We start from the raw sequence: 23,368 nt of genomic DNA on the forward strand, positions 1-23,368 counted from the left end.
CCTGTCTATCATCCTTCTCTACACCCATGAATCTTGTCTGAGGTCACTGATTTTCTTTTCTTTCTTTTTTTCAGCATTATTGTTTAAAGACTGTTTTGGCATTTTCTTCAGAAGGGCAAGAGTAAAAGAGGACAACATGTATAAATGCTCAAGTCTTCACTTTTTATGATGTCTGTATAATTTTGCTGCTCTAATTATGTATACATTTAAATTACTGAAGCAGAACAGTTTACTACAAATCTAAAGCAAAAAATATATATATTTTTTAAAGGTTGACGCCAGTTGTCGGTACAGTCCTGATAATCAAAAGTATAGATGTGCTTCGAAATCATATTGTTTCCCTATTCGAGCCATATGGGGCGACAGTGATCTGAAGTTGTTTAAAATGTGATTAATGAAGCGGAGAAGTGGAAGAGCATGTAATACTGCGGTGCAAGGGTTATGATGTGGAGAGGAAAGTTCTGCAGAATAGATTGAAGGAGCGGGGAATTGGGGAATTTAATCTGAAGAGTGTGTTGGAGGGTAGTAGGGCACAGGTGAGAGAACTGGTGGGGTTTCTGAAGGATATAGGTGTTTATGAAAGACTGTAGGGTCTTTTTTTTTTGGTTTTGTGTTGTTTTTTGGATACAGATTGTAAGCTCACTGTCTGACCCATACTACGGAACAGTAGGAGGCGGTAATGCTCCTTTACGTTGGTTGCCAACCGCCGTTAAACATGAAGAAGAAGAAGAAAGAGGAGTAGGAGGAGAAGAAGAAGAGTGTTGCGCAAAAAGCTGCGCAGTTGTCGCATTTTCGATCACGAACGATAGAGGCGAATGTTTTGATGGAGCCAAGGGACTAAACGAGCTTATTTTGTTGGCGAAACAACACAGCAAAGTTGCGCATTGTGGTGTGAAACAACATAGCTGCTGCTTTATTTATAATAGCACTTTTAAGGAGAGCTGCTTTTTTTTCTGGAACACAGCGGTCAGCTAGCTGATATCGTTTGTTGCGGTGGCCTAGCTAACACTGGCTAGCATTGCGAACTTGGACAGAGCTTTGAGTCAGTCGTTTCATTGCGGCGACCCCTTTTAACTCCCTGCGCTATATTCTACTACAGCTTCGCTCGGCTTCATGTCGTTATCATCGCAGCTTTAGCGATCAGAGATTCCCTTACCTTTTAACAGAAGTCAGTTCGTCGGATAAGCCAGTGTGAGTACGGCTTCTTGCGATCATCAAGGAGAAGAGGTTATCCATGTCCACGAGTTTCTGCAGATTGCTCATCTTTAATAACATTAGCAAACATGTCTTTAGTCGCCTATGGCAGCAGTGATGAGAGTGACTCAGAGGAAACCTCTGCCGTGCCGGAGAGCAAACCCAGCGCAGGAGGGCTCTTCTCACACCTGCCTGCTCCTAAAAAAACGGTATCGGCAGGAGGGACCGAAGGGCCAGCCAAGAAGACAGCATTGAGCACTGCAGTAGAGGATAGCTCATCAGCCGATGATCCAGATCCTCAGCCATCTAAAGGAAGCTTATTCTCCAGCCTACCCAAGCCAAGGAAACGGACAGAGCCCGTCAAGATCACCGTGCCGCAGATCCAGAGGCAGGATGTGAGTACTGAGCTACTTCAAGCTGTTTGCTCATACCTCTTGCATAAAATAAGGTTTTAATTCATCATCTGTAACCCTGTTGTTCATAGTCAGACTCAGATGATGACGAACCAGCAACGAAGAAACTACAAAATCAGGTAAGGAAATCAGACACATGCAGTTATGTGAAGTTTATTCCACATTCCCAAAAGGTTGATTGTGTTCATCTGGATGAGCGTTTTCAATGGGAGAAACCTTTCGTCACTCATCCAAGTGACTCCTTCAGTTTCAGCTGACTGCAGTACTCATGGCCATTGATCAGTGGTTTTTTGGTCAATGGTCATGACAATTTGCATATTAACGATCAAGGAATTGACCTCACAGTCCATTGTTCATTCAGTCGGCTGGTTTGTTATTGCGCAGATGTACTGTTTGTAAGGTTGAGTAAACCTGCAGTCAGCTGAGACTGAAGAAGTCACTTGGATGAGTGACGAAATGTTTCTCCCATTGAAAACGCTCATCCAGATGAACACAATCAACCTTGGGAATGTGGAATAAACGTATTTCTGAATTAGATAAAATGGTAGTAAATAGTAAAAATACAAAACAGGCATTGATATAGTTCAACATGCATATATACCAGTGAGGCACCAATGTTGGTGTTGGGGAAAGGTCCCTATGCTGTTTCTTGAATAAAATGTTACCTCAGTGTAATGAGCTCGTAAACATGTTATAGGCTTGTGTACACAAACTCTAAATGCTTATTTGTTATAAAATACTGCAGATTAACCTGGCTTGCACAGTGGTTCGCATGTAAATACACGTTATATGGTTTCTAGCTTAGATGTAGGTCTGCCACTTCACTCTTCTCATTGTTTCTTTCTTTGATTGAGGTTTAAATTAAATAAAAACAAAGTAGGAACCAGTGACAAAGAATATCTTATTTTCCTCAGATTTCATAGTGTAACAACATTCTCCTATGATGTAGCTGCCATTTCCTCTCTCTTTCAACCCATATCTCCTTTCTCTGTCAGGGTGCAGGTACAGGCTTGTCCTCCATTCTGCCACAACCCAAAAACCTGACAGTGAAGGAGACGGACAGACCTCTGATCCCTCATTCGCTAACTAAACGGCAAGAACCGAAAGCACCCAAACCTGGAACCCCTGCACATGGTCTTGGTTCTAGTGCGTCTCCCTCCGCCATCAAAGCTGCAGCAAAGTCAGCTGCCCTCCAGCTGGCTAGACAGATAGCTTCAGATGACCAGGATAATGAAGAGGACATAACCCCACAGAACTACTTTTCTCTAGGCGAGAGCTCTCAACCTCTACCTGCAGTCGTCCCCAGCTTGGACCCTGAGCCAGGAGCCCTTGCAGAGCCCCTTCCTTTTGCAGCTCCTGATGAACCGGGGCAGTCGGATGCCCCTCTCGACTTTGGGGGAAAACATGAGACAAGTGGCGCATGGGGAGGTCAATATAATGAATATGAACAACCCATAGCGGGCCCAGAGGCTTTTCCTCCGGTAATAATGACTTTATACTGTACATATGTATCAGATTCATGCTGTTAACTTGAGTCATTATGTTCAATTAGATGATGCCAGCTTTTCCTAATAAGTCATAAATCATGTTAGTTCAGACATGCCTGCATTTCAGTGTTTTCCAGTTAAGATAAAGATATCTTTTAAAGTATGAATGCTGTGTCAGACTCTCAATTACAAGAGTCACAATGTAGCTAACATGAATGAATTATATTGTTATCCTATGTCTTTTTGCTTGAACAGGGATACTACAATGAGCCATATTACCAAGATCCCAACCCGGGAATAGCAGAGGCTGAAGAGCCCGGCAACTCAGCCATGTTTGATGATGAAGCGGTAAGAACTATGCTACTTGTGTGCCTCATTTTTCTTATTTGTTATCAGAGCAAATTCTATTATTTACACAGACTGATTTTTGTACCTGTGCTCTATGGTGTTATCATTGTTTTGTCCTCAACTAGAGGCTGTTAATTAAGAAAAGGTTTTGGTTAACCGGTATTTTCTTTGTCCTGCAGTTCATGCGGCTGCAGGGGAAAAGAAACAGGGGCAAAGAGGAGGTGAAGTTTCTGGAGATCAAAGGCGACGACCAGCTGAGCGGCAACCAGCAGTGGATGACCAAGAGCATGACCGAAGAGAAGCAGCATCGGCAGTCTTTTAGCAAGGTGACCCGATCGGCTCGCTTCCTCTTTTGTTTTTGCAACAGATTGTCCTATGTTCCTCTCACTAAAATGTTGATGCACAGCATAATTTTAAGATGGAATATTTTCTTTAATTTTTTGTAACACCCGCTTTTCTTTACCTTTCCACAGAAAAGAGGAGAACAACCTACAGGACAGCAGCGACGCAAGCATCAGATAACTTATCTCATCCACCAGGTGGGTGCTGCTAAAACACGCATTGTGCATTTGTATGATGTAAATTTAATTCAAGACTTTGTAGCTGCAGTCCAACGTCACAGAGGATTTTTCTGCTTGTTTTGAAAGTGAGTGGAAATCTGCACTCTGTGCGGCATGTGTAGACACGTAATACTTCTGCTTGGTGGCCTGTTTGTACAGAGCTATCCTAAAGTCTAGTTGTCAGCTGCAGTGTGCCAGTGATTAGCACAATAAGCTGCAAGAAAGAAGCCTGCACAAAGGATTAGGAAAAGCTAAATAGTTGCCCTTATCTCTGCCAGAATGCTAGTGTTAGCTTTGTTATGCACAGGTGTTCCCTCTCTTGTAGTCTGACAAGAGAGGGAAGAGAGGTTTGCATACTTTACTGATCCCACATGGTTTAGCTCACCGTAGCTGCATCTCTTGTCTTCTTATTGGAAATCTGTTCAAATAAACAACATTTCTTACTTTCCCTGTCGTTTCACAGGCAAAGGAACGTGAGCTGGAGCTGAAAAACAACTGGGCAGAAAACAGGTTAACCCGCCGACAGACCCAGGCCAAATATGGCTTCTAAACATCATGACTGTGGACTGTGGTGACATACAGAAATTAGAGTAGAGCTTTCCAAATATACTTCCACAAAGAGGAAACATGTTTAGAAACAGTAAGCATACAGTCTGGATACAGATTTTCCTTCCTGCCCTCCATCCTGTATTTGTGTTGACCTGTTAATATTCAGTAGTTCTGTTGTTTGACCAGGTGTTATTCTTATATCTAAGATCCAGCCACAACCGCTACACTCCCCATTCACTGTCATTTATATTAAATAGAGGCACTATACTTATGTAACAGTATTTTTAAGGTACTTTTGCTCAGTCATTGGCAGAACAGATGTAAAGTGACTCTGAAGTGGCCATTATTCTAAATGTTTTTCCTTTGAATGTTTATGCTTCCTGTTCATGTTGTACTTCTTTGTGATCTACAGAAACAAAGGTTTGGTTCTCTGGGAATGATGCAAGTTATTAATGAAATCTGGATGTTATTCATTTTAAACAAGCTGGAGTCACTGGAAAGCTGTGACGTGTTACATATCTGCACACAGGATCGACTGTTTTCTGATAAACATGTACTTGCTGCAGTTGCTCATTAGTAATAAGAAGTTTGCTATTATATAACTGATACCTACTTTTGTTTGTAAAAGTTTTATTTTTCTTATTTTTTAATGTGCGTTTCATTTTCTCCCACTGGAAAACTGAAAAAGACCAGAGAACCAAACATGAACGTCATTGTCTTCTTGCTCTGAGGAAACATTGAAGACTCTAAATCAATATGATTTTTAACATGGTAGCAGCATCTGGCGGGCGGTGCTAAAAGCAAAACACCCACCTTAAAAATGGAGATTACATTCATTTTTTAAACATTTTATATGTATTTTTTTCTTCTTCTTTTTAAACATCAAATTTTGGGGGGGAAATTTAGTGATTTGTTCAACTTTCTCAGATGGAAAGCAGTAAAAATATGCTTTTTATATCTCCAGACTCTATGTAACTACATTTTGTCTTTACCAAAGCAATAGTCAAGCCTCCACGAGTCCTCTGTTCTTTGTCCCGACAGCAGAAGTGTTCGAACCTGAGCCAGATTTCCTCTAAATGCAATACATTTCATACATCTTGCGTTATCAAACTTTAAATGTGAACTCTTATCAGAAAACAACTTATCAGAAACAATTACACAATCTGATCTGCCTCAAATACTACAGCTAAATTCTAAACACGAGCAGAAGAAAGAAGCCGACAGGCTGCTCGTATATCCTTACGCCGAGACGGGAAAATAAATTGCAGAGCTTTGATTTCAGCAAATCTCATGCAACGACTTGCAAACCACACAACTGTATTGGCACTCCACTAACATGACATTAAACAGCATTCCTCGGAATAATTTGTTGGTTTTTGGTTTACCATTTACTTTTGTGCATTGTCGAGTTAAAATTGATCAATAAACTTTTGATTTTCCTGACTGCTTACACTTTGTATGTCTATGGGCAGTTTTCATTATTGCTACTATCACAATAATACTCATGCTGCATACAGTAAAACAAACTTTCCCACTCAAAGGTTTCCTGTGTAGCTGCTGATCCTGATGGCTCTTTACCAGTTTTGTGTTATTTATTCTCATCCTGAAAACTGATTTTAAAAACTGCTATAAACATTGTGCTTTAAAGTGTGTGGACTCTCAGCTTTAAGGAGCCTGGTCATTCGGGAGGACTCTATAGTGGAGACGCTACACCTCCACACTGCCAGTATACTTCCTCCTGGGTAGGAGGCGACCCTGTGTCACACATAGGACACACCGGAGAGAGATTATGCCTCTAGCTGGTTTGGGAACCACTCAGTGTCCCTGGGAAGTGGATGGGGAGAGGGAGGAGCGTTGGTATCTGACTGCTGCCCCGACAACCAGGACCCAGATAAGCAGTACAAGATGGACGGCTATTTTAACACTGTTCAAAATAATCAGAATGTGACACTGAGCAATTTTAATAGACACGCAGACAGCTGTTGCTACGCACACATGTGCATTACAGCCAAACATCATCTGCATTTTGAGTCCTTTAATCTTTTTTCAGGCTTCCACTTGGTGGTGCTGTTGTGTCTGCCGTTGTCTGTGTAGCTGCGGCAGTGGATCCTGCAGGCTCTTCACCAGCCTCGGCCTCTGCCGCTGCGTCAGAAACTGCCTTTAAAACAGCGCCCTCCTCATCAGCAGCTTCTGAATCAGCTGCAGCTGCCTGCTGCCGCTTTTGGGCTTTCAACTGCCGCTGAGAGCTTGCAGACGGATCCTCGTATGGGAACAGAGATATGGGAACGCGAACAGTATCCAAGCCATTAACCTGAAGGAAATAACACACTGCTCATGTTTCTATGTTATCTGGTAAAACAGCAGTCCAAAAAATAAATAATGCATAACTAAGGGTTTATTTATTATAAGAATAATAGGAAAACAATTGTTTTTTGCAGCATGGAGCTTACATGGAGTAACTACAACTTCTTTCTGCTGCAAAGACACAGTACGAAGCTACACTTGGTGCAAAAGGTTGCCCACGAGATGCACTGATATAGTTTATCTTACCGTGACATCGCACCAGTAGTCACCTACATCCTTAATAGGTTCAAATGGAAGATTCAGTGCATGAGGTGGCACCACTATCCCCAACTACGGGAACAAAAGCAATATGAGTATCTTATCTGGTTAACAGAATTAATTAGAAACATGGATAAAAACTGAAAGGCATCACACCTTCTTAGCAAACTGTCTGCAGACTACTTCTTTATTGAGCTGAAACTCCTCGGAGGGCATTCTGTTTATCTTTAGCTTGGAGCATTTCAGGAGCTCCACAGTCTGAAAACAGAAAGAAACCCCTGTTAAAATCTTGGTTTTAAAACTATTTGTTGTACTGAGCAAAAGCGCCTGACATGAAACTTACCAGTTGTCCTGTGCGGGTTTGGATTCTGTCTCCTGCTTTCCCCTCACGCAAAAGCTGTGTAAACAAAAACCAACAAAGGTGATATTGAGTACTGCTCTTTAATACATTTGAAATATATGATGGAATATAAATAGAGTACACACACGTAGCTCTTCTGCAAACATCTCTTTGTTCTCTGGTGATGGATACACTGCGAGGCCTTGAGGCAGCAGCTTGTTTCGTCCAACAGACTTTCTTACAAACACGGTGTCTCCTCGCCCGCCGAGCTCTGTCACAAAAAAAACAAAACAAAAAGATGTTTTCATATTACAAAGAATTTTAGAAAACACATCGTTACTAGTTTAAACTTCCTTGTGATACTCACTTGGTACCGTCTGAGTCAGGATGAGCTCCATTTTCTCCTTAGGAGCATGCTTGGTATCCTCGACCAGCTTGTAGATTCTGTGTCTTCGAGGGTGAAGCCTCGGTGGACTCCCTACTTTGGACAAGGGCACTTGCCACCATCGCTCCACCACGACTGTGTTCTGCAGAAACATCAAGCAACCACACGTGACTTTACACATTTTGAAAGTGGACTCTAGCTTCTGTGATACTTCAAATCATTAATTTCATGTACTGAGAATGTTATTAAGGTTGTTATACATACATATATATCATACATATATATTGCTTTATCCCTCAGGTAAGCACTTTTTACAAACAAACATTCAAACAAGGGTTTTTCCCCCCTGTGCTAATGTGCTTTTAACTTAACATTCACACACTCACAGTGCAGTGGATGCATGAGGGGCAATCTGGGGTTCAGTATCTTGCCCAATGATACTTCAACATGAAGATTAGAGGAGCCAAGGATCAACCTCCAACATGACTGTGAAGGTTCTCAGTCATCCAGGTCATCATAGTCTAAAGAACTTGGAAAGAAAAGCGTCTGGACTTCAAGAAACTTTAAGAAGTCCAGATGCTTTTCTTTCCAAGCTCCTTACATCAACCACCAACCTTCCAATCGTCACATCCATCCACAAAATAACTGAGCCAACTGATAATAACTGTAATTTGTACATCCTGAGGATATTTTTATGTAAATATTTTTAACAACAAGAAATTAACCTTCTACCCATCAAAGATCTACCTGAAAATAGTGCAGAAGAAAGACACGCGTATTAATGGGCATTATGCTAAATCTCTAGCCCCTACTGTCATTGGCTTTCTCAAAAATAAAGTACATTCAAGGCACGTAGGTGGGTGTTTAGATGGTTTTTAGCATCTATGCTCCTTGGAGCATCTATGCTCCTTGGAGCATAGATGACGGATCTAGAAGCAGGTTTCTAGATAATTTAATTGCCTCTACCACAATAGCACTTCAGACTTAAACCTCTATGAGAGTCTTAGTGTGGGATTTCTGTATAAAATTGCATTCATTTTATTGGTATGTCTCAACCCAGTTTATTATAAGCTAACTAAAAGTAGTTGGTGCCAACTTTGTTATACAAAATCTAAACAACCTGGTAGAGACTACAAATCTCTGTGCTTTAGCACAGTGGATGTAAAGTGCGGGCTAGAGCACAGAGATTTGCGGTAGTGCAGGAGAGCGCAGAGCCCCTGGAAACACCGACCTGAGCAGCAGTCAGAGAGAAGCTCCTGGCGGCAGGCTGGCCGAGCAGAGCCTGGAGGACGAGGCGGCTCCACATGCTCCCACAAATCAGAGGTAAGTTTTCCTGCGGCAGTTTATCATTAGTTTATCTCCGGTCTCTGTAAACTCACCTCTAGCCTGTCTACAGCATGCCTGACAGCGTCGCTTGTTGTGTGGCGTAGGAGGACCCCACCAGCTGCACAGAGGACCAGAAAAAAGCCTGACTACAAAAGACCTCAAACTCAAAAAAGAAAAAAAAACTTAAATGTAAATATGGATAGAACGCAATAACGCAAATATTCGTCATATGATTCATGATATTTTTATTTTAACGTGTAAAGACTGAACATTTTGCAGGCAATCATTTAATCAGGCAATATTAAAGGGCAATCTGTTCTTTCAGCGGTTCCCTTTTTAGAGGTCGCCTCAGGATCGCCTGCTAGTGCTGTATCGATACCAAGTGCATTGCCAATATTGCAGATACAATACAGATACCGATACTTATAAAGCAGTGCGTCATGATTTATGAGATTAATCATTAATCTGTAAATTAACACATTTTAATCAACAGTAACCTTTTTACTTAATTTGTACTTTCCACAATAATGATTTAACGCAACGAGACCTTTTTTTCATGTGTTTTAAAACAGTTTTTTGGAGATCTAGAATGTAAATGTTCTTGTCTCCAAAGGAAATTTTTGTTCTCAAACATACTCTAAAAAATGTCTCAACATTTTTTTGCGACTGTCACGTTTATCTGCTTAAGTGACCTCACCCCCAGTGATGGACTAGTCGTCCCTCACGTCCCCAGACTATGCTTCCTAAATAGCAGATGTATCAGTCAGATTAAATAATTTCTCCAAATATTCCTTTCACCGCACTACAATATCCTCAGTTGAAGTCAGCAGCGCTCCACCTGCACTATACACAGTGCAGGTGGGAAACCCCTTTCCTCTGCTGAGTCAGCTCACATTTTCCCAGAATCTCTTAGAGGCAGTCAGAAAGTCTTTATGCCTCTATGAGCTGAAGAGCTCACAAACTGGGGACTCTGCCAGGTGCTGCCAGCACAACGCCACTAAACACTGAGGCGCACCAGGTCTTTCCAGCATCACCACCTGATCCAAGTCACTACCAGGTGGCTATCAGTTGACAGCTCAGGTCCTCTCTTCACTTGCGTCCAGAACATACTGCTGCAGATCTGGTGATACTACTAGAAAATCGATCGACCTGTGGCGTACGGTATCCTAATGCCATGTGCACTTATGGACACCCTTATGGTTGAACATGCTGATCATTATGGACAATTTGTTTTTTTTGCACAGAAGTCCAGTAACAGAACACCACTCTGGTTCAGATCAAGCAGACCGTTTCTCCCAATCATGCCGCTCCAGATCTCACAGTCGTTGCCCAGATGAGCATTGAAGTCTGCTAGTAGGGCGACAGGGGGAGCACCCTCAAGCCCAGGGACTCCAAAAGGCTGGGTACTCTGAACTGAACTCTAAAGTGCAGACAACAGTCAGGGCAGGTTCCCGTACCCGAAGGCACAGGCAATAAACCTTCTCTTCTGGGAAATTCTCCAATCTTCATATTAAGATACCCACAGCAGCTTGCCACCTCTCACCAAGACCAACTTCAGAATAGGAAAGAGTCCACCCCCTCTGCAGTAAGAGTTTTTGCAAAAGCATTTTTATTGTGTTCATCAAGGCAAACCTCTTAAATCCAAACAAAAGGGCTATTCAATTTTATTGTAAACAACATTTAATATCATTCTTGCAATACAGACTTCAGTGCAGTAGATAGTTAACAAAACATAAGCAGAAGAATAAAAATAAAAAAAATATTCAAGGTTTGTTGTTTTCTCAGTCGTTTAGAATACATTTACTATATAAAGCCACTACATTCACAGAGATGCCTGGATACATGCAAACACCCACAAACAAAACACACTGGACCTAGAAATATTTGGCTCCTACCGCTGGTTTCTACATACACACCCTATATACTGTATGTAGGAGCACCAGCTCGAATTGCTGCTGTAATTGACCACCATTTTTATATAGATATAAACAAAAAACAGCAAAAAAACAAAAAAAACAAAAAAAAACAAAACACCCCACAGGGTCCACATTGTGTTTTTGCTGGATGCAACGACAGTTACACAAGTTTTAAGCTCAACTCTCTGAAAACTTCTGAACCTGTGAGGAAGTTTTTCCAATGTAGGTTTTTTTTTTTTTTTTTTTTTTTTTAAATGGGTTTTAGTTAAAACTATTTCTGTGATACATCCAGCTACATTAGAGGATTCAGTTGCAGGTTACCACTGCTGAATTGCACAATATGGAGAGAAAAAAAAAAAAAAGAAGCTTTTATTTTCAAGCAACACTGTTCGGTTAAGTCTTTGTGCACCATACTGAGATGCACTAAAAATGACTCACAGAAACATGGCAGAGCTGAAAATAAAAACACAAAATACCAGTACCACCAACATTTTGTTAGATGCTACTGCTGAGTCACTGACAGTTTTTTCTGGTACAAACAGGAAGTTTCACACTCGTGGTGGCGGTGGCGTGTAAAAGGGATGTGATGTTTTAGCAGTTAATAGGTCTGACTTCATCAGCGTGTGGAAAACAAGGGCTTAAAAAAAAAAAAAAAAAAAAACCCAAGGTGCTGCAACATAAAGCAAACACCTTAAACTTTTTGGTGTATGGTGCAATAAGCCACCTTTATTTATGGCATTTGGGAGAAGTCTGCAGAAAAACAAAAATCAAGTAGCCTTTTGGAAATGTGCTTTTTTAAATACTCTTGTTTGCAGCTGCAGAGGAAAGCTTCAATAACCCTCACAGTGATAAAACAAAATCAATCCTCAGAAAGAGGATCAAAATCTGCATCACTGGCCAAAAGACAATTTCCTTAAATACCTGAGGACATAATCTGGAATTTAAATCACACATCACCAGCAGACTCACTTATTGCACCATAGAAACTGCCTCGGTTGGGTGTCAAGTGACGTCTAGCACACATAGTCCTGCAGCAGATCAGCATGCCGAAGCAACAACCGCAGAAGAAAATGAGACCCAGTGCGACCCACACCAGTGTAGTGACGACAAACGCAAACTGGTAGGTCACCTTGTGGCAGTACGGATCTTTTCCAGGTAAGTAGTTTGGAGGATAGACAGAATAAATCCAGCTGCTGCCTGTAAGGTGAAGACAGACAACACACAGGTCTTCAGTTCTAAGTGAAACCTTAACAATGTATTCACTTTAAAGGTCGCAGCAGCAACAGTTTGAACTACTTCACTGTGTTTTTAAAGGCTGTGGTTTGGTCAGATTTGATTGGCAAAGCCAAATAACCCACTGTCATCAGTTTCTTGACCATGGAAGATACTATGTGCTGATTCGTTACACACAATTACGTCACCATTTTTTCCCCAAACTGATCCACAACTCAGTAAAAGTTGCAAAAACATTTTACACGATCCTTTAACTAAGCATCATGAAGCAAAATGTAAAAAAGGGGGCGACTGTTACTGATAGATGTGTTTGCAAGACAGAGTGGTTTCTTATTTTCACCACAAATATAGATTCACTGAGCCTTGAAAACCACACATTGTGTGCGCTGGTCTCTGATATCTAATAAGGAAGGGTGTAAGTATTTGTGTGGCATTACTACCAGGTTGTGAATGCAGCATTTCCTAAATTTGTTTTTGTCTGCTCAATGCCAATAAGATTAAATACTTCCATTTCCAACATTAACAATTTTACTATAGATGCACTCATTGGACACATTATGACACAAACAATGTGGTCATAAAAGGAAAGGACCTCAGTTTGTAAATGTCCCCTACACCATTACAAAGTCTTGATTAGTAGAAATCAAGGCTTGTGATTCCAGGCAATATTTATCCATTTGAGTTCTTGTTCTTAGCTGACAGGAGTGGCATCTGGTGTGGTTTTCTGCTGTTGTAGGTTTGACATTCAAAGATGCTCTTCTGCATAACTTTGTTTTAACTAATAGTTATCCGAGTTACTGTTGCTTTCCTATGAGTTTGAAGCAGTCTGGTCATTCTCCCCTTACTTCTGGGATCCACGAGGTATTTTTTCAGAGAACTGCTGCTCACTTGATATTTTCCCTTTTTGAATCGTTTTCTGTAATCCCTAGAAATACTCAAAAGACCAGCACGACTGGCACAAACAACCATGCTGTATTCAAAGTCACTTAAGATCACCTTACTTTCTCATTCTGATGCTCAGTTTGATTTTCACCAGGATGTTTTAACCATGTCTACATTTCTGTGTGCACTGAGTTGCAGCCATATAATTGGCTGATTAGATATTTGTGATAACAAGCAGTTAAAAAGTTGTATCTAATAAACTGGCCAGTAAGTGCACGTGAGTTTTGTGTCTAATTTCATGCAAAATGAAGAGTTCAGAAAGTTTTTTTTCTCCCACCTGCTATGAACCAGGCAAAACTGAAGATGTGAAGAACTGTCATACAGGCTGTGGACAGGACGTGGATTGCTCCATCATCAAAGGCGCTGCTGGTGTAGGTCAGAGTTAGTGAGAGGATGCTGTTTGCCCCCAGCACTATCAGGTAAATGGGGATGTGGGGCTGTATGGTACAACTTGTCAGGTGTGTGGCCCCTGTGATGCAACAGAACAACCATATAAGATCATCATCAATCATAGGTGAAATGCTAAAGGTGCCGTTTTCACCAACTGGATAACTAAAGCTGTTAAACCTACCCAGTCCAATGGCTGCTATCATTACCATCCACCATATAATGTTCACCACCACTGCAAAAACAAAAAGAGAAAGAGGGTAAAGGACTGGTTTAACAGTAAAACAGGTTAAATTATGAAAAAGTGAGACAAAAATGAGATGCAGAAACTAATCTAACCAATTCCTGTGACTTGTGAGGCAGTTTGAGGCCTTAGATCCATCTGTGGAGAGAGGTTAATATCTACAGTCAGTTTTGTCACAGCCAAAACATGAAGAGGAAGCAGAAGCAGAGCTCTACGGTACCTGTCCAGTTGTGAGTGGAGCCTTTTTAATCTTCAAGTATTCAGAAGAGGAGAACTACACATGAGTTGCCGTTAGCTACTTCTTAGCAAAGTGCAGGATGTTAAGACATACACGTTCGAGCCTTTCAGCGACTGTTGCAACACTGTCTCACTAAGAGGAAATAATGATAAAAATCAGCCTCTGTTATCTGACACGGTTTATGTGCAGTTTAAGATTTCCTTAAGACAAAGTAGTTACATGAAATCCTTCCACTGATCTTGTAAACCATACTGTTTCTTAGATTATATATTTATATATCAAAATGATTTACATTTTGAAGTGACATAATCAGTACATGTTAAATCATGAAGCAGCACAAGGGCTAGGTCATTGTAAGCCACAGGACAGCTTATGTGGTGCACACAGGAAAATCAGCTTTCCTGTTATAACTATCAGCTTTTTCTCGCGTGCCAATAAATACCGACTGCCACTTTCAACTATCAAACAGTTTGTGTACAGAAGCTGAACATTAAAACTGTGCTTCAGAAAGCAACAAACATCATTAAGGACTCATCTCACCCTCACCTCCATTTCTTCAAACTTCTGCCTTCAAGCAAATGATACAGGACACTAAAAACACACAGCAACAGACTTTTAAATTGTTTTTTTTAACACAGAGGGCGTCACCACCCTGATGCTGCTTTAAAACCATATATTAGCACAGGGGTGGGCAACTCCAGGCCTCCAACACAGCTGATTTGAACCAACACAGCTGATTTAAATGGCTAAATTAGCTCCTCAACCTGTCCTGAAGTTCTCCAGAGGCCTGGTAACGAACTAATCATGTGATTCAGGTGTGTTGACCCAAGGTGAGATCTAAAAGCTGCAGGACACCGGCCCTCGAGGCCTGGAATTGCTCACCCCTGCGTTAGCACCTTGAATTATAGACTGTATGAGATTTACTTTATTGTTATTTATTTTCTTTCTTATTCATCTCTTATATTATTACCCTTACTTTTTAACTACAGGGAGAACCATTTTTTAAGCAGAAGTGCAACAAATTTTGTTGTATATCATTTTATAGAAGGACAAAATATTATAAAATAAAATATTTGCCAGACAAAGATTGTCTTTGAATAATACAAGGTATCTGTTGATTTATGTCTTTTTGCTCTGAGCTTTCAACAGAATATTGAATATTAGAAAAAGTTGATTAAAGTGAGTTTAATCTTTATGGCTCACTGGCTACTTGTTTTCAGTTTAGAGTTTCAAGCAGCATTTTAAAACCACTGGTGCTAAACTGGGGATTTGTTCTTATCCCTGAATTAAAGGTGAAGCCCAGCAATTTATTATTGCACTTTTATACAGGGGAAGTATTTAGAAAAAAAACTGTTTAATTTTTTTAAACAAAGCCTTTTGAGGCTGTAGGACCAAAGGATCAAATTCCAAATAAATCCAGGAGCCTACATTACCCATGATTCAATCCCTGCACCAAACGTTAAGCCTGAGATTGTGGGTGATAGAGAGTGCAGTTGGCAGTAAAGCTCCTTACTTGCAGAGATGAGAATGGAGCAAATGAGAGTCCCGTAGGCTTCCTTGTTTCTACCTCCACCCAAGTGATGTAGTGCATTGATCTCCAGACACTTATTACAGAAGTATGTTTTATCTATGCTTTTCTACATGAAAGCAAGAGTAGTAAACAAACATTGCTGCATAAAAATCAGTGGAGTTTGTTTAATGGAGCTTCAATTAAGAAATGTGGTTCAAGTTCTGCAAATTTGGACAGCTGGAGTGGGTCTGAGATGCAATGGTTAAGCTAGTTGTTCACTGCTTACTGTAAGCAGTAAGCCAGAGGAAGATAGAAGTACCACTAACAAAGCAATGCTGCCACCATGTGACTGGATGAAAACAGCTCCTGGTAGTATGGTGCTGGTTAGAGGTCATAGAGGAGGCTGTTTCAAGCTTCTCTAAAGACCTCAATATCAGCTCAAGTGTTGGACTCATGTTAAACTCTGCGAGTTCAAGGACATTAATGTTACTCAGTTGGCTTGTTTAAGCTTTATTCCAATTTCCATATGACCTAACTGGTGATTTATGTTCACTGCAGTGTCCCCACAGCAATTACAACACATGTCAGCAGTTTTCACAGCAGTTCATTACTGTCAAAAACTCAAACACTTGGCGCTACCTCTGATTTATTTTTGAGTTGCATTTATTTTATTCCCCAAATCTTTTGCAGATGAGACATTTCATCCCAGGCAAACTTTCCATCATAATTACTTTTGCCGAGCTCGGTCAGATATTAGCACCGAAACGTTTGATTAATTACTTTGTCAGTGAGGAAGTTAAGTGGCTAAGAATTGTGTTATTAGACCTGCTCTGTCTTAAAAGCCTCTTTTAATTGGAAGTCAATGATCATTTGAATAATAGGGGCAGCGGGAAAGTCCATGCATATGATTCCAAAGCGCTGGTTCAGGTCCGTCTTGGCCCTCAGGTACTCGTACAGCTGTGGGTTGATGAGCTGTGCGACGGCCCTGGGGTGCGCGAACACTCCGGCTCCACTGCTGTAGGTGAGAAAAATCTGGGCTTTGTTTCCTGAAGGTGCAGCCTCCAAGTGGTTGTAGACACTCTGCCATTTCTCCTGCACATGTGCCAGTGTGGGCACCTGGAGGGAACACCAAGTGTAATTTAAAATAGTGCAGAAACCAAGTAGGATCACATGGAACATAGCCAAGGTAATGAATATAAAACACTACTGACATCACAAGTAGTTTGAGTATAAAAATGTAGGCAGACCTTCCAGTCATCAGCTATGTCCATTGAATCATAACGCATCCCCAGATCTGGCCCATTGAAGTTCTGCAGGATGATGATCTTCCCTCGAGCCTCACTCATGGTTGGCACGAGTCGGCTGTGCCACAGCAGGTCCCAGTGAGAGTAGCGATTGATGTAGTCTACCACAGCACCATAGATGTCACCCGTCTCACTGAACTCCTCCTTTAGACGCATTAGCACTGTCTCAGTTGGATACTCCTGCAGGAAGTCAGTCACTCCCTCCAGGACGTCGCCAAAGTGCGCTCGCTGGTAGGACACCCCGTGATGAATGGTGAGGTTTCCGTTGACATGACGCACACGGATGTCTAGGAAGCGAACACCAGCACGGAGCTGGGAGGCCAGGCTCCAGGTCTGGCACTCTGCATACACACCACCATATAGGGCCATGGTGTTGTGTGTCCCAGGCATGGTGATCTCTGACAGCAGCCGATCATCAGGGATGCTGGCCATCCAGGCCAGGTTGAGGAACTCTGGGTTGGGTGTGTCATCATAGTCAGGCCTCTGGATTGCACCGTTACTCGAACTAATGACTCTAAAACACAGACAGATAAAATAACTTATCTAGTACAGGGCTTTTCAAATTTTTGCTCTCAGGTCCAGAGACAGGAATCAATCCACCTGAGCCACAGTTGCCCCATGGGACAGTCCTTAGGCCTACACTACACCAGTATTTAAAATTATCCAGGTAACTTCAGGATTAATCCTGGATTTTCAGTACTACACAGGAGGATGTGGTACATCACCACTCCAGAATAAAGATTAAAATCCGAAGGTATGAAATCATCAACTACTGACCAGTGAAAGTGGAAAGTAGGGTGTTCTAAATCATTTTCAATAGCAACCAAAGTATTTGTGTATTGTAGGATTATAAAATCTTACAATAATACAGAGGAAAACCCCAACAATCAGATGACCATTTATCAGAAAGTACTTGGTTACAGTGGAAAGGAAAAACTCCCTTTTGACAGGAAGAAATTCCCATTAGAACCAGGCTCAGGGAGGGGCAACCATCTGCCATGGCCATTCAGGGGTGAGGAGATGAAGACGAGACAAATGAAAACAGAATCGTAGATGAAACTTTATTCTTTCATTCCTGCAAATAATTTTACTTTTTTTTCTTGTTTTATATATGTGATTCTAAAACTTCATGGTCATGGAGGCCAGTGGCCTTCTTCTGGCCGCTCTCCCTTTCTGTACCTCTAACTCTCTGTCTTTCTCACCACCAGTTCTCATGAAGTTCCACTGGTTGGTTGTAGGACCTCAGAGAGGAGTGCCCAGCTGCAGTGGGGCGGCACAGCTGTCTCCCATCATCTAATCTTCACCACAGCATTTAGAACAGCTTTCTTTCTCAACTGTTACCACGTTGGTCAATTTTTGTCAGTGGTAATGCTCTTGTTAGATTTTAAACTCAGTTCTTGTGTCAGTCTTCATTTTCAATTGTTCATGCTGTCTCTTCTTTGTCCTTGATGTGCAATTCCTGCTACTATTTAAATATACTGCTGTATTAATAAATCTTTTAACTGCTTCTATTTTCCAAGGATGTCTTTGGCTTAAACATGACAGAACCTTTGAAATATTGACTCTCTTCCAGTTTTACTGAGAGAAGCACTTAAACTTACTTACTTTTTCTTTTGATTTATTGTGTGTGCTTGATGTTCTGAACTGTTGGTGCAATAAGAAATAAAAGTTGCACTGAACTGGACTAAAACCTAAAATGGAAATATATTTGTTGTGGGTAAGTAGCTCCTCTTTGACTTACTCACCCCAGCAGGACCAGCTCGATTAACAACTTGTGCATTTTCACTGAATCTTGTCTCATATTGTTCCTCATTTCTGATTTTCCAGTCCTGGAAACAGATTAAAATTTAAGAGCATGAAAAATAACAAGATCCAGTTTAATGTAATGATAGAATTGACCCATTTAAAAAAAGAAGAAAAAAAAGAAAAGAGGTGCAACAAAAACTTAAAGAAAAATCTTACAAAATCTTGCATGTAAACAATGACGTGTTTGGAGCAGTCATCCAAATATACACGCTGACTTATTAAAAATGTGCTCATTAAAGTAAGGCAAGCTCTTTTTTCCACAAAAAAATTCACTTAAAAATAAATTTATTTAAAATATTGTCTGTAATAAACTCCTCATTACAAGTGCCGACTTAAATCCATTGTCTGAAGGACAAGGTTTTTTTTTTTATGGTCAATTATGTATTGTTGGATGACAAACATGTAAAACAACAACAGAGAAAACAGAAGCTGAAGAGCTGTTCCCATCATGAAAACACGCCAATCTAAAAAGCAGTAAAACTGTAACAGTGGAACAGTAGCAATTGATTCTGAACCAGCTCGAGGTCGACCTCTGCTGAACCCCGTGGCCCATTTCAATGGCAGGCTTAAAGCTTTCTAATCCCAAAGCTGAACCAAACATCCACAGCTACTGTGTCAAACCTGCTGATGTGCCTCGCTGTTTGCTTCTGTTCTTACCTGAAACGAGCTGGGGAGCCGTCCTCGGTCCAGTCCAGAAACGTCCTGGGAGTGTCGAACAGGGAGAGCGGGGAGTTGAGGTGTCAGAGGCAAAATTTGGTGATTTGGGAGATTACTGTGGGAACTAATACAGAGGAGGAGTTGAGGGGTGGGAGTGCAGTACTGTGCATGTGTGAGGGTGGGTGGGAGCGTCAGTGCGAGGGGTAGCTGTCCCTGAATATACATAATGAAAATAATGCCAAAGAAGTAGATGAAAAATCCAATTTTATATGTGTTTTTATATATTTTAAAACTTTAATTTTTGTCTGAATTATGGTTTAAAATAGAGAATAAAAACACAGAAATTATCATGTTTCTTTGGTACAAGTCAGTTGTATGCAGTCATGTTACAGCTGAGTGATTTCTCACAGCGTTTATCAGTCTTCATAAGTTAATATAAGCCCAGTGTTAATATTGGAATGAAAATTTCAGGGGAACTTAAATGGATTGAATGGAAAATGCTAACAAGGAAAGATCTACACAAACTGCATCGAAGGCTGTGAGGTGGGCTTTAATTCAGTTAAGGAAGCCTAATAATGGTCACTTCCAGTTCTTATTAAGAAGAGAAGGCACATCGTACCCTCGAATAAAATGCAAGTTTTTAATTGTCAAACTTTAAAGGAGAACTGTTATGCAACGTCCTTATTTTCTGTCAAATATATGCTGTTACAGTGGCAGATGCTAATGTCAGACATGGTCAAAATGATGACCACTGTGAGCCAAAAGACTGCTACAAACACTCCGGTTCAACATTTTATTTTATTTTTAATTATCATGGTTCTGCATGATGTCACTTAGGGGGATAACCCTAATGAGGACATCACATCCACACATTTTTGGCTGTCAGGCTATAGGAGCTGTCCAAACCTTCTGTTTAAAAGAAACAGCCAATAGAAAGAAAGTAGGCTTAAAGAGGGAGGAGCCCAAACATTCTTTGGTTTCATGCAGTGGATGGACTTAAGGGCCACACACAGGGCCAGTATAACATAATTTATTCTGAGAATTTCAAGAATTACCACTATATAGTGTTGAAAGTTAGGCTATTAGGGTCTCTTTAGACACAACAGATGAATTTTTACTCAAATATATTTTTAACTCAATCTAAGATGTATCTGGTAGTGTGTAAACATGTGGAAAAATGCAGATGTTTGCTCAGTTTGTCTCATATCACAGTCAAACATTGCACAACAGCCTAGTCCTTGTCTTGTTTAATCATGTTTGCTTAGCTGTCTCTACATGTCACCAATCCAGAGTGTGTAGAACAGAAATTGCTGCAGTTTTGAATAAATATTTGACGCCAGGTGAATTTGAGCGAAACATAACAAATTCACCTGGCACAGACTGGTAAATATACTCAAGATTTAGATCAAATATAACTATAGGAGGAGCTGCTTATCCAGCATACACTGAATGTAGTCCAGGAAAGCATCAACAGCTCTGTAAGTGAAAGAAAGGGTGGAGAATTATTAATAAATGCAACCACGAGAAGAAGATCAGAAGAACATGCAAAAATGAAAGGAGCATTACAATATTGTCGCTTTTGAAGTCTGTCCAGTTGTAAAGATTAAAGAACCCACAATCTCTCAAATAGCTGACATGTGCTTTTTGGAAACTAGTTTTTACTGGAAATAACGTTATTCATAGACAACCTTACTCAGAATAGCCATATTTACTCACTGACAAATTTAGTCTAGGTTAATAAGTGATGGATGATACCTTAAAATGGAGAAAAAAAATCTGTAATATAAAGGAACAAGAAGTATCTTAAATGTCTTTTAATTTAAGCAGAACTTCCCCCTGTAACTTTTACACCATATTTAAATGATGAATTAATGTCTATGCTGCTTTTTACTCAAATAGTCAGCAGAGGTGGAGTGTTTAATGTTCAGTGTTTATAAGATTTTATCACTGTCAGTGTTATGTGCTGTTTTTATTAGATACTGTAAGAGTATTTACATAATCCTTGGCTGTCCTGATAGTTTCCTTGTGAAAACAAGCAGAAAATATCAAATGGAGCCAAAAACTGCAGTTGGTATAATGGCCACTCAATGGCTCCAAATGCAAGTCAATGGTCAGTGCCATTCATGTCAGCTGTTCATGTTTATGGACAAATACAAAAAGTGGTTTGGGTCTATAGCTAGTATGCTTGTTTATAACTTTCAGTATAACTTGTATATTATTTGCCCTTGCTGAAAATATCTGGCTTTGACCCTCCTGTTTTTATCAAACTTCAAGCCACCTTTCAAGTCTCTCTTTTTTTTGTCTCCTCCTGGAAAAAAATATCTACACCCCATTAAAGTCCTTCCTGTATGAACAAAGCAATTCTGGAAGTGTTCCAGTCTGAGTTTAAAACTCACCGCAGCACCAAAGCCACTCTTGTAAAGCTTTTTAATAATATTCTTTTAGCAACTGATTCTGGTGAATGTGTGCAAGTTGTGCTTTTGGACTTAACAGCTGCCTTTGACACAATGTACTGTGAAATCCTCATCTCCAGGCTGGAGCAGTGGGTGGGCATTACTGGCTCAGCTCTGTAATTGTTTAGGGACTAACTCTATGACAGAAGTTTGTGTCAGCATTGATGGTTTTACCTCTACCTCTGCTGTCCTCCCCTGGGGGGGTACCACAAGGCTGCATTCTTGGACTGCTCCTTTTCTCTTTGCACCTGCTATCACTTTGCACTATTTTCTGGAAACACAATATTTTCTTACATTGTTATGCAGACAACTGTCAAGTTTATTTTCCACTTACACACACTGGTGCATATTCTGTCCACTCTCTGCCTTATCAACATCAGGAGATGGTTGTGTCCTTTAGAGTCTAGAGAAGTTGCAGGTACTACTGGGTCTAAACTTTAGACACTCCCTGTATGGACTTTTGCTCTCTGGCCCCATATGAGAAATCCATTATCAGTAATTATTAAAATCCTTTTATTTGTCTTGAAGTCTTTTAATGGTTGTGCCCCATTTTGTCTGTGTGAGCTGCTGCACCCATATATCCCACCTCATTGTCTCAGGTCAGCAGAACAGATGCTTTTGCTTGTTTCAAAGATGCAACTCAAACTCAGAAGGGACAGAGCTTTGAAGTTGTGGCTCAAAAATTGTGGGTTCACTTGTTGGTTTGCAATCTGGTTTAAAAACACACTTTTATTCCCTGGCCTTTGACCCAGTGTGAGATGTTGACTGTGATCTTAAGTTACTTTGTATGTACTCCTAGTGGTATTACCTGATAAGATAGCAGTCCACCTGTGGCTCCAAAACAAGCTAAAAAGGCCGATTCCAGGTTTTGGACAGAAGTCTACATCCCAGTGGGTGACTTTATGTTGACTTCAAGGATGTTTCAAATAAAGTCTAAGGTGGAAATGCTTTTTTAATCATATATTATTATGGGGTTTTTTTTAGCCTTTTTTTTTTTTTAAAGAAGCCCAGTCTATCTGTGATGGGACAGCTGATTATCTTCAGGGCAATAATTCATCCTTCATATGACCACCTGTGCCAAAGTTATTTTCAAGGTTTAGGTATTCCTATGTAAACTTAAACATGAAATAAAGTACTTCATACAGAATGTGTGTAACACATATGCTGTGACCGTGTGAATAAACTTGTGTTGTCTTAGGAAAGTTAACCAAAGACTTCAGGGTGTGTCCAGAGAAAGTTTCAGGTGAATGCGAACAGAGACAGAAAATCCTGAAAGTTTAATGTTAAAATTAAATAAATGGTAATATTGTCTCTGACTACCATCAAGTAAAACTTTATACAGAACAAGACATCACAAAAGTCTTTCAATATAAAAAAGTAAAAATAAAAGACATGCTTGGACTTGTTTGTTGAGCTCCTGACTGTTGTATCTGTTAGAGTTGATGCTTTTGAGATTGTCATTTGTGCTAAGATATATATAACCACTGCTTGTGTGTGTGTGCTGATAAAATGTT

At 40.5% G+C, this 23,368-nt stretch overlaps 3 protein-coding genes across 3 annotated transcripts; 1 reads left to right on the forward strand and 2 right to left on the reverse strand.

The window, feature by feature from the left end:
* Positions 1–747: 747 nt before the first annotated feature.
* On the forward strand, positions 748–5,994 carry prcc (proline rich mitotic checkpoint control factor). Its single transcript, XM_026157355.1, has 7 exons — positions 748–1,589; positions 1,679–1,726; positions 2,603–3,088; positions 3,350–3,442; positions 3,622–3,768; positions 3,916–3,981; positions 4,466–5,994. The coding sequence occupies exons 1-7, from the start codon at positions 1,284–1,286 to the stop codon at positions 4,550–4,552; spliced, it is 1,233 nt and encodes a 410-aa protein (XP_026013140.1). The 5' UTR covers positions 748–1,283; the 3' UTR covers positions 4,553–5,994.
* A 494-nt stretch (positions 5,995–6,488) lies between these two features.
* mrpl9 (mitochondrial ribosomal protein L9) lies at positions 6,489–9,274 on the reverse strand. Its single transcript, XM_026157367.1, has 7 exons — positions 9,070–9,274; positions 7,821–7,980; positions 7,600–7,724; positions 7,457–7,510; positions 7,270–7,371; positions 7,102–7,185; positions 6,489–6,862 (listed from the first exon to the last, which is right to left on the reverse strand). Exons 1-7 carry the CDS (start codon positions 9,142–9,144, stop codon positions 6,587–6,589), a joined length of 876 nt encoding a protein of 291 aa, XP_026013152.1. The 5' UTR covers positions 9,145–9,274; the 3' UTR covers positions 6,489–6,586.
* A 6,603-nt stretch (positions 9,275–15,877) lies between these two features.
* On the reverse strand, positions 15,878–19,616 carry LOC113015349 (1-phosphatidylinositol phosphodiesterase). Its single transcript, XM_026157362.1, has 4 exons — positions 19,402–19,616; positions 18,684–18,767; positions 16,882–17,452; positions 15,878–16,750 (listed from the first exon to the last, which is right to left on the reverse strand). Exons 2-4 carry the CDS (start codon positions 18,749–18,751, stop codon positions 16,454–16,456), a joined length of 936 nt encoding a protein of 311 aa, XP_026013147.1. The 5' UTR covers positions 18,752–18,767; positions 19,402–19,616; the 3' UTR covers positions 15,878–16,453.
* Between the last annotated feature and the right edge of the window lie 3,752 nt (positions 19,617–23,368).

The sequence above is a fragment of the Astatotilapia calliptera genome, chromosome 22 (assembly GCF_900246225.1).
Source record: "Astatotilapia calliptera chromosome 22, fAstCal1.2, whole genome shotgun sequence".
NCBI lineage: Eukaryota > Metazoa > Chordata > Actinopteri > Cichliformes > Cichlidae > Astatotilapia > Astatotilapia calliptera.